We start from the raw sequence: 11,061 nt of genomic DNA, 5'->3' as shown, positions 1-11,061 counted from the left end.
TCCGTCCTTTTTCTTTTTTTTGGTAGATTCCCCAGACATTGAAATAAAATGCAGTTCATATCAAAGGGCCTGTTCCAAGTCAGGCGACCTATATCCGCTGAACAGCGCTTTTCAAGTATAAATCAATAAGTCAATTATTACTCATAGAACTGTTTTCAAATCCAATAGGGCTCTGTGGCCGAGCGGTCTAAGGCGGCAGACTCAAGTTCTGTTATCGTAAGATGCGCGTGTTCGAATCACGCCGGAGTCATTTTTTATCTCGTCTATTATCGTTGGAAAGCCACTTCTTTGGTTGTGTAAATTCCCCCACATAAAGGTGATTTGGAGAACTTTAGAGATATGAGTGCACGGAGGACCAGTACGTTGCGATCTTTCTCAAGTACGCCCATGTTGTAATGTCACGATGATGAATGCTTCGGGGATGACCAAAAGTGCATTCAAAATGTACAAAGCTGTTCAAAATTTAACAGTCTTGGCTCGTCAAATATCAGTACATTTGATACATCGCTTTATGTGTATGTTGGAAGGGTGCTGATGACTTCAGAAGCGATTTTTCACTGGCTAAAGGTGAGCATTGGACTGTGATATAGATATTTGACGTGGATGGGAGACGCTTATCTTTTTAGAATTATCATCGGGCGCATTTCCAATTTTCCACTGATGATGCAGTTACTCTCTCCTTATTCTTTTCACCTGACTCTAGTATATAGTAGATTAGGCTATCGAGCAAACGGGTTCCAGCAAAGTCGCCACAAATGACTTTGAAAGCAAAAAGGACTGTAGGGGGAAAAAAGCAAGAGCAAACAAAGCAAAAGTCCCACTCCCTGGCCAGGTCCGGAAATCATTGGATAAATATTATGGGCCCGTGGCCCCAGTCGGTCACCCGCGCTTCCTGGCCCCAGGGCCAACAGCGGCCCGGGCCGATCCAAAAAAAAAAGGCACTAGGCGCGCGGGGCCCCGGAACAAACTCGACAGAACAAGAACCCCCTTCATCTAGCTCTTTCTAGCCCAGATCACCACCGGTGCACCATCTGCTGGCACAACTGCTGTTTTAAATAACCCCTATTTTTCTGTCTCTTATCGCTCTCCCCATTCTGGCAGATTACCATGGCTCCGCGGACGACAGCACAGAGAAGACTTTTGAAAGAATACCAGCAACTTGCGCTAGATCCACCACCAGGAATCGTGGCCGGCCCGATCTCTGAGAACGATCTTTTTGTGTGGGACTGCTTGTTGGAAGGCCCGGCGGAAACGCCCTACGAACACGGCGTGTTCAGTGCCATTTTGAAGTTTCCTAAAGACTATCCCTTGGCGCCGCCCGTGCTTAAATTCGACCCGCCATTGCTCCATCCTAATATCTACGCGGATGGCACCGTGTGCATCAGCATTTTGCATCCTCCGGGAGAAGACCCCAACCAGTATGAGCGGCCTGAAGAACGGTGGTCGCCGATCCAGAGCATCGAGAAAATCTTGTTGAGTGTAGTTTCTATGTTGGCAGAGCCCAATCCAGAAAGCGGCGCCAATATCGATGCATGCAAGCTCTGGCGGGATGACCGGGCCTCGTTTGATGCGCAAGTGAGGGAGCAGGTGAAAAGGAATTTGGGACTTTGAAACTGAACCTGTAACTACATGGACGATCGTGAACCGCTGCGATGTCACCCGACAAGATGGCTTAAAATGTTTTACATGACATCAATACTTCTTTGCCTTCTTATATGTTATTGCTGACGTTCCAATTGCAACTTGCCGATTTATATACATGCGTCTACAGAAACTGTTCCCCTAGGCTGAAGGATATTAGATTCATAAACTGATCTCTATTTATTTAGATGCCAACTGCATCAAGTATCTACGAACCGCAAAGCTACTTGAACACTCGCCTTATGATGTTGCGCCTAGAAACCAGGGCCTTTTGCACATGTTCCTCGCTATCTACACGGGTTCCTGTTAATGGCGCAGATTTGTCTGGGAGTTCCGTCTGCTTAGTTTCGGATTCTAAAGCGTGATCGGGCCGGAAGTAAGATGAGAGCTTACTGCGGGCTTTTTTCAACACACTGCTTTTGCTGGACCATGAGGGCAAATTCCTTCCTGATGTAACGGTGGTCTCAGGAAAATCTGTCCTACCTAGAGAATCAGGGTCTCTAACCACAAAAAAATTCATTGCACAAAATTCGCAATTACAGTGGGAAATGTCGGAGTGAAAGACAAGTTTGGTTAAAATATGGGGACTTTTGTGCCGTGTGAGATACCGAGCATACCTCAATTGTTGAATTTATTGAACTAGCAGAAAAACTACCTCAAGTGCGTCGGGCAATTCAACCTAGAAAAATGCAGTTTCCATTAATTAAATTAAATAAACGCCACTTGATTCATTTTCACGGCTTTGAAAATCAGCAAAATCTGAAAAGATAGACACATACTTGGAGCTTATCAGCTTTTCTAAGATACAGTAGGCCAGTTAGGATGTGCTTGCGTACCTTCTACTTGCCGCTGAAGGAAAGAAAAAAAAGGTTCTTCTTCATAGCTTCAGGGTCTATTTTCTTTGGTTAATATCGGGTCAAGGAAACAATACAATAAATTAGTGTATTAAAGTTTTTGCACACTTCCCCATCCAATACTTGGTATCACCCGCAACTCGCTCTCATGGTCCGAGCAATCCCTCTTGGTACCCATCTGTCCACATTTTGGATAGTATACAATGAACCTGAATAATCAGCATCAGCTTATATCGTTGAAGAAGACTTATCTAATGTGCTTCTTGTGACATGCCGCGTATTTGAGTGTAAACCTTGGGCATCGTGATAGCAAATCGATTCACAAACTTCACGTTCCATTAAAGTTCGCATTCACGATCTAGCTAAATACATCACAGAGACTAAATCATATAAAAATGCTGCCTTAAATCGCAAAGTTCTAGCACGGGGCTAAACGCTACCCTAGGAAGGCTGTAACGGCCTTTGCGGAACATTAAGGTGTGTGCACTTCTTATTTATCTGATCAAGTAGATAGGAGATAAGATATCCTTGAAATAGAAAAACATTATGTGAGGGCTCCGACATCAAATCTGATATCACAACAGATATATATATAAATATAATACGTGATTACGGATGCCGGTAGTGTTGAGCCGTTAGGCGGGACCTAACACAGCTTTCGCTAATAATTTATGGGTTTTCAGCTCTTATTCCTAGATTCTTCAATACTCACCGTGTCTATTTGGACTTTTCAGAGGTAGTCCAGTCTCACTTGTAGGAGAGGCAATACGGGAATCGAGCTGTCCAGCCGAGATACGTCGCTTAACACTGGATAGGGCGTTTCTCTTCATTTTTTTTTAGGAAAATCATATTATAGAGTTTCACTAAAGAGCTTTAAACCCTACCACTAACGAAAACTATAAAGAAAAACCCTATAATAGATCGTAACATCGGCTCAGGAGAAAAGGCGCGAGCTCCAATTTACGGAATCTCCCAAAGAGGATGTAACCTCGAAAAGACTTCTACCCAAAGCCAATGCCAAGCACTTGGATGATAATAGCTAATTGTCATCGTCCCATAGGATAAGTTTTCCTGAGGGCCCGTGACCATAGTTCATTTGACAAAGCGGCAAGGCGTACATTTGTCTTTGCCTCCTTGATCCTAAGCAAACATTCCTGTAAACGTCTTTAACAAACCAATGAGAGTTTCTTAGATTGTTATTTCTTCTTGGTAGATTTATCTGATTAAAGAAGCAAAACTATGTAAAACATATATATATATATAAAACCTTTAAACAAATCCCAGCTATGTACCAAGCGTCTATTGAAGTATAGGAGCTCCCCAATACCCTTATTGGATATTACCTCAGTGAATTCTAGAATGTGTCTACTCTTCACTAGTTGGAAATGTTCTATCGATTTTACCATAGCAAAGCTAGTTTGAGAATCAAACAAACCATATGTACTTGTTATGATACGACATGAACAAGATTATAGATTCTCGTCATCCTGTATAATACGAAGGACGAAGAGTCTAAACATTCCTGATCGGGGTTACCCCTCACCTACTGTATAGAAGGGTTCCGAACTATAAAGGAGCGTGAGGCTGAGACATCCCTGAAGAAGGACAACACTTTTTAGACATCGAGAATACGACAGATAGACTAGGCTTATCCGCTAAGGCTGAACTATCTATAAACCGATCTACTCGTAGTTTAAGAGACAACTCGAGTCTGTATCATAATAGTACTTTGGTCGCGGCCATACCATGCAGGAAGCACTGTTTCCCGTCCGATCAACTTTAGTTAAGCTGTATAGGGCCACACTGAGTAGTGTAGTGGGAGACCATATGCGAAATTGTGGTGCTGCAATCTTTTTTGCAAAAATAATGTTTGGCTTCCAACGCTAACCAAATTTATTTTCCCCAGACCTTTCAAAGACACCATTAGTGCCAGGAGGACAAATTTTTCACTCTAGGTACGTATGTGGGAGCTGTTTGAAGATTTTTGTGTGATACGTTTTTAGTTTTGTTCCTTCAAACAGATAAGATGTATCTAACAAAAAAGATATATAATTCAAGCCGATTGCGTGGACATTATCTTTCGCAAATGCCTGCAAATAGGGACACAAGCTCTTCTAGACTTTGAGCCTTGAACAAATCCTCTTCATTATTGAGCCCGTTATGACAGGTCTGATTATCGCAGCCGCGTGCGCACCACCTGCAACTTCCTGATCGGGTAGTTCTCCGAGTCGCTCAATCTCAACCCTTGTCTAGATATATCAGATCTTCAATCGACATTTCGCCGCCATATTCAACATGGCCATGCATAAGAAAGTGTGTATCATCGGTGCAGGCGTATCCGGACTCAGAGCAGCACACAAGTTGCTCACTGCCAAAGATACTTTGCTCCTACCGTCTGACGTCATCATTCTTGAGGCACAGGCCAGAATTGGTGGCCGAATCAAAACCGACACCACGCTGTCAAAACTAGGCCTTACATATGACCTAGGCGCTGCGTGGTTTCATGATGCCTTGACCAATAGTGTGCTTTACTCCAGCATTGAGGACGGGTCTTTTGACGTGGAATCTGACGGGTACTTCAATGACAAGGATATGTGCTACTATGCCAAAGAACATCCGGGCAGAGTTGATGCCGCTGGCCTTAAACTAGAACAGGTGGTGGAGGATATTGAGAAATTCATCGAAATCCATTTCCTGCACTCTCTAGGCGTCCCCGACGTATCTCTTTCAGAGATCGTTGCCTTATACATGAAGAAACAGGACTGTTTTTTGACGGCGCCACAAAAACAATTGTGTGGACGCATGTGTCGGTACCTCGAGCTTTGGTACGGAATCAGCGCCCACAAAATGAGTGGGAAACATGCTGTCATGAGCCACCAGGGCCGCAACTTGTACAACAAAAAGGGGTACTCGTTTCTCGTAGAAAAGCTCCAGTCTCAGACAAAATGCACCATTATGACTAGCGAGCAAGTCACGACAATCCAGCGTGACATCTCGGGCCAAAATTTTCGTCATCTTGTCACAACAGCGGCAGGCACAGAAATTGCGGCGGACTATCTCGTGGTCACTGTGCCGCAGTCAATCCTAGCCCTTGACGCCGAGCATTCGTACGGACTCACGTGGGACCCGCCGCTTCCCGCGCGTATTCAGCAGTCGCTCAAAACCATACATTTTGGTGCATTAGGAAAGGTGATTTTCGAGTTCAGTGAGATCTGGTGGGATGCCTCGGAGGACGCGTTTGAGGTTTTGGCAGATGAGAATACCGGCGCTGATGTGGCCACAGCTTCAGGGCTCGACATCTCGCCATTCATGTACCCGATCTATGTTTTCAACTACGCCACAATCCAGCCTTCCGCGGCCAGCTTGGTGATCTTGACGCAGTCTCCAGTCACCGAGTATTTGGAGGCAAAACCGCATCTTGCGTGGGCCTACATGAAGCCCATGCTTGCCAAAATCAGCATGCAACAGATTTGCGAGCCGATCAACACCATTGTTACAGACTGGACCCAAAACCCGTATTCTCGAGGCTCGTACTCGGCTTTGCATGTAGGCGACGATCCAAGCGATGCCATCATCCAACTTTCAGGAGAATACGAGTCATGCGGTTTGGGAATCAGTTCTACTGTGCGTTTTGCAGGCGAGCACACTATCGCCGATGGTGCTGGATGTGTTCATGGGGCATATGATAGTGGCGAGCGGGCTGCCGATTGGATATTGAAACACCTTGCAGAAAACCATCAGGCTAAAAATGCAAGCTGATTTAAGCAGTCCTCTACAATTCAGGAGCTGTGGTGAGACACGGTAAACGGGGCAGTTTCTGTAAGGCTTCTGATCTTGCTTGGGTGCAAAAGGTTTTTTGTTCGCATCCTTGACATCAAACGAAAATGACAATAGTGGCTAGTGAACCCAAGCGCCCGAATTCAAGACTCCAGAAGAATTCTCAATTATCTTTGCTCTTGCACTCAGGATAATTTTCATAACTTCTGGCTCTACACATAAGTCGAGGAGCATTGTTTGATTCTTAATCCATTTCATCCAACATATGCATCCTGAAGTTTCCGCATTAAGGCTCCTTTCTCATTTCATTGCAGTTGAATTTATGTCTAAATTATCGGTGATATTGGTCGGGCAACCAAAGACTGGATGGCAAAAAGTTTGAGGAAACATCGTTGATGCATCCTTCAGGCAAACCGCTAATACCCGAGAATAGATATAATTTTATTCGCTATTAACTTGAAAAGATTTGGAAAAATACGCATCTGTTGCGGACTATGATGACGTATGTCCCAAGTTTCCTTGCACTGAATCCTGTATCTGACCAATCCAGTGAAAGGGGCACGTTCAAAGAAAAGGCAAGCAGACCTCAATAAAGAAAAATTGGTAGAAAACTCCATTTTCCAGAGAATTTCCATTGTGACGGGAGAACATTGATGTTTGACAGACTATACTGCACTGGCAAATTAGTTTGCCCCGGGAATGGACATTTCTGAAGACACTAGAGACTTACGCGTCAAGGGAAAGGTAGTGCAATAATATAGATGCATGATTCCATGAATTCTTCTCGTAACATGCCAAATAAAAGCATTGCCTTCATCGACGAAGGTTTCGGTGTGTTTGGCAGTTGCTAGTATGCTTTTTCTTTGTACCTTTGCTGGTATTTACACACATATTGTGAAGATCGAGCTCGCTTCTTTGAACTCTAATAAAGTAGTGGAAGCAGTGCACAAGGGATTTGATAGGGGTTGAAACTATTATTAGTAGTCTGAACCGCATTGTCTTCTACTCGCTGTCCCTGATTTCACCAGGGCTCAAAAATGTTTTCTTGAAAACCAACAAAATAGTGCGTCTGACCTTCTAGCGACGGCAATGGACTGGTTTTCAACTTGACAGCTGATAATCTGTATCGACGTACGCAATATGTACGAGTCAGATTTTTCTAAAGTGTCACATTTCTTGTGACCAAGTCCTTGGGTTGAAGTATTGTAGATTATCATAAACTTTTTTCGTCTGTTTTCACATTTTCTTTTTGGCAGTTGATTTTGAACCGTCAAAGAATAAGTTGTCATGATTGGTGACTTAAGGACAATTGGTCGCAAACCTTCGGGGTGTGATCATTTGGAGACAAGCCGGGCTGAACACCCAAAGAAAAGTGAGACTCATTTTCTGGCTATGTTCGTCTTCCTTACTTGCGACATGGTCATGTTTGTGAGAACTAGACGCTTCGCCCTAATCATGTGACAAATGAGACATTAAAGTTCGCACCACTTACCCGAAACCAAATAGCGCAACAAGTATATAAAGGGAAGAGAATTTCCTCTAGAGATCTTTTTATAAGGTCAGTTGACACAACAGTGGTTTTTGTTTATCCTAAATAAAGGTTTATTTCCACACGCTAGTACATCATGTCGAATCCGATATCTCAACTGTACCAGTTGGGAACCACTTGTGGACAGGACATTGAGTTAGAATATCCTGTACTCAAGCAGAAATACAAACAATCTTTTCGCGTTTCTAAGGTAGCCGTATATCTATATATTCAATATTTGTAGAATATTGGAGCAATACCAGACCGTGATAAAGAGGGATCCAAAAGAAAGCTACTGTGAAATCACTGGAATTTGGAGGAGACGTTAAGTTGAAAGCCTACTTTCTTTCCTTATTCGAATATGTCAGACAATCAAACTGGAATCCTTTTTTGGCCATCTGGTAGTACACGCGGCACAGCCTATATCTATGCACTTTGCTTGTCTGCAACAATGTAAATGCTGCAACCTCCCCGTCTGGCTTCGCCCAGTTGCCGGATAAGCACTCGTCAATTCAAATGTTTTTATCCATTACAGGACGACCCGCGTAAGCGTGTAGCCATTAAAAAAATGACACTGTCCAGAAACTCTCCCATATAAAGAGAATCAAACATCCCTTCCTTTTCTTGTTCCTTCATTGATTATCAATATGAAATTATTCGCTGTTTTTCCTCTCATCTCTTTAGCCCTTGCTCAGGGTAAGCGGTTTTTTTTTTTGAAGTCCAATTCTTACAGGAAGAAAAGGGTGTACCGCAAAAGAGATATCTTGCATTGGATGCTGGTGGGGAAGTTTTTGCAAGTAAAGAAGTGGCGGCATTATTTGAAGTGTCAAATCAGAACACTGTGTTAAAAAACTTCGAATACATGGTGGTCAAGGAAAACAAGAAGCTCACAATGAACCCCCTTACATTGTTTATGCCTGGACTACTTAGAGTCGCGAAGAATTATTTGGAGTTCAAAGAATTTGAATCATTTTGTGTCTTAGACACCGGCATAGTTTTATTCGACACCAAGTGCCAAACTGGGAGACAGGCAATATTCATGGGTGTTCTTGCAGATTGAAATATTACTCCATTTGTTGAATCAAACAATTTCTTACTTCATATCTTTTTTTCATATTGTCATATCTACTCACTATAGCTTACAAACAACCTTTGATTTTCAACATGCATCGTACTTCATTTTTGGACGCGTCAGCCAAGTCGGACCACTGTACAGTCTGAATACCCTCAATTAAAGGACCCTACTAAAACACGCGCTGATAGTTCATTCAACGCATCACATCGGGTACTTAAGTGTTTGTCTTTGAGGGAATGGGCCCTCATCATAATCGAATTACTTATTTCTCACATAGTTCCGGGCTGTTGTACGAGCGCACAACCTCATCCTCAACCCCCACAGGAACATACCTGCCAAAATACTACCCAAAGAAAACTAAGCCAAAATCCAACCAGAGTATCCCAAAAAAATTGGGTTGAAAGAAAAAATTTCCTTCGTTCCAGAAATCTTCACGATCTTCTAGACGCTTCCACTTTTTTCGGGATTCTTCCCTGAGCATCGTCATCAGTGCCTGCAGGCACCACCTTTTCATATATATTTTTTCTCCTTTTCGACCATGATGAATTACATCTCCATTTCATATTAACAATGGCCACTCAATTTAATGCGGAAACCGCAGACAACCTCGAGGATATCGAAAAGCAATTCGCCGTGAAGGCTGTTGTGCAGGCCGAGACTTACTGGGGCTTGATTTCGAAAGTCAAGGCTTCAGCGTTGAAATTGACCCAGCATGACGACGATATTTTCGAGGCCCTCATGGAAGACTTTCCCGAATTCAAGGAGAAAGCCAATGTCGCACAAATCTCGGAAAACGAGATGAAGAGTCCACAGGGAAAAACCAGATGGAGAAACTTTTGCGAGAAGTTCAAGGAAATCGATGATTACAACTTCGGCACCTTGTTGAGAACCAAAGCTTCAGACGAGTACTCGCAAGAAAATACGATTTTCGCCGTCAGAATCCAGTTCTACGCCATTGAGATTGCTAGAAATAGGTATGGCTTAAACGACTGGGCTTCCGGCAACTAACGACTGCAAAATAATAAATAATATGTACCATAAAGTAATCTGTCTTTCCGAGACACTGATTTATGTGTATTCTGTAGCTATAACGGGGGGCTGCGAACACATAGTTCTCGAGCATTCTGATTCGACTCAGTAGAAAACCTCATTCTTCCAGAGCTCAATGTTTCGACCCCCATATAGGCTATAATGGCAAAGTTGGAAAAAGGAAATATGAAAAGACTTCTTGTAATCACCTGGCTTATTGACCTTTCAAACTTCCGCACGATGAATTCGTAAAACAGTTTCTTTTTTTCTGTTGGCTAGTGGGGCTGTGCCTTCCTCATGAGTGTTCCACACAACGATTATTATTCGAAAATAATAATGTTCTACAACAACTGTTGCAGACTTTTACTTGAAAGAATGAAAATCATTGGATTTTATTAACCATGTTCTTTACGAGTTCATCATTTCGCAAGGTTCTTTAGTTGGAGTGTTCAGCATATTTCTTATCTGGTTCTTCGTATTCCGCTGATTTCATTTTACCTGTACATCTTCCTTCATGCTTTTTTAAATTTGATTGGCACTTTCTCACTGAACTTTCCAAAATTGAAATTCCTGCTTCTTCGTAGGTTTTTTCTTGATGGTGCCCAAGGGGGGAGGGCAATTGCAAAAGCCAATTTTTTAAAACATTGTCGAGAATTAGTTTTGTATGGCCTAGAATCCGATTAAAGAAACCAAAGGAAAGCTGAAGGACATTTATGTGGTGAATGAGGTCTAAGTTGTCATCTTGGGAACAAACTAGCTTTTACGTTATGCGCTAGCTTACATGTTCTATACTCAGATCATGATTATAGTGGCCTGTTATTTTTTTTCCTGACCCATATATAAATTTTCAGTAGATAAAGGTAATATACCCCAAAGCTTACTGATGGCTTTGAAACAAAGTATCAAAACAGACTTTGCTGCCTTATAGTAAACGGGAATATGAGATGGACAATGTTCATTGGAATATTGGTACCTTCCCAGGGCATGAAGTCTTAAAAATATAATGAGGCAAATATCTCCTCGATAAAATTCCTAATTGATTTCTTTCTGTTGGTATTGTGCCTTGATTTCAAAATACGCACTTGAAATTGTGTTTTCTGTCATCTTACTTTTACTCAATTCATGAACGAACTCAGGGGGGGGGGGGGGGGGGTTTT

General features: G+C 42.7%; 3 protein-coding genes and 1 non-coding gene across 4 annotated transcripts, besides 1 other annotated feature; all 4 read left to right on the top strand.

The window, feature by feature from the left end:
- The first annotated feature begins 168 nt into the window (after positions 1 to 168).
- METBIDRAFT_t79 lies at positions 169 to 250 on the top strand. The gene has a single exon. It is a non-coding gene; the product is annotated as a tRNA-Leu (tRNA).
- An 857-nt stretch (positions 251 to 1,107) lies between these two features.
- On the top strand, positions 1,108 to 1,611 carry METBIDRAFT_37377 (E2 ubiquitin-conjugating protein; the record flags this gene model as incomplete). The annotated part of the gene is made up of 1 exon (XM_018856867.1): positions 1,108 to 1,611. The coding sequence occupies one exon, from the start codon at positions 1,108 to 1,110 to the stop codon at positions 1,609 to 1,611; it is 504 nt and encodes a 167-aa protein (XP_018713476.1).
- Positions 1,612 to 4,177: 2,566 nt separating this feature from the next.
- Positions 4,178 to 4,351: a sequence feature (Protein overlapping with rRNA (METBIDRAFT_34624, OBA22994.1) was converted to a misc_feature.).
- Positions 4,352 to 4,790: 439 nt separating this feature from the next.
- Positions 4,791 to 6,254, top strand: CBP1 (Cbp1p; the record flags this gene model as incomplete). Its single annotated transcript, XM_018859356.1, has 1 exon — positions 4,791 to 6,254. The coding sequence occupies one exon, from the start codon at positions 4,791 to 4,793 to the stop codon at positions 6,252 to 6,254; it is 1,464 nt and encodes a 487-aa protein (XP_018713474.1).
- Positions 6,255 to 8,993: 2,739 nt separating this feature from the next.
- METBIDRAFT_29538 (uncharacterized protein) lies at positions 8,994 to 10,141 on the top strand. Its single transcript, XM_018855430.1, has one exon. The coding sequence runs from the start codon at positions 9,446 to 9,448 to the stop codon at positions 9,881 to 9,883; it is 438 nt and encodes a 145-aa protein (XP_018713473.1). The 5' UTR covers positions 8,994 to 9,445; the 3' UTR covers positions 9,884 to 10,141.
- The last annotated feature ends 920 nt before the right edge of the window (positions 10,142 to 11,061 follow it).

This window comes from Metschnikowia bicuspidata (assembly GCF_001664035.1).
Source record: "Metschnikowia bicuspidata var. bicuspidata NRRL YB-4993 chromosome Unknown METBIscaffold_1, whole genome shotgun sequence".
Classification (NCBI taxonomy): Eukaryota; Fungi; Ascomycota; class Pichiomycetes; order Serinales; family Metschnikowiaceae; genus Metschnikowia; species Metschnikowia bicuspidata.
Note: the sequence above shows the minus strand (reverse complement) of the source record. Positions and strands in the feature narration are given on the sequence as shown.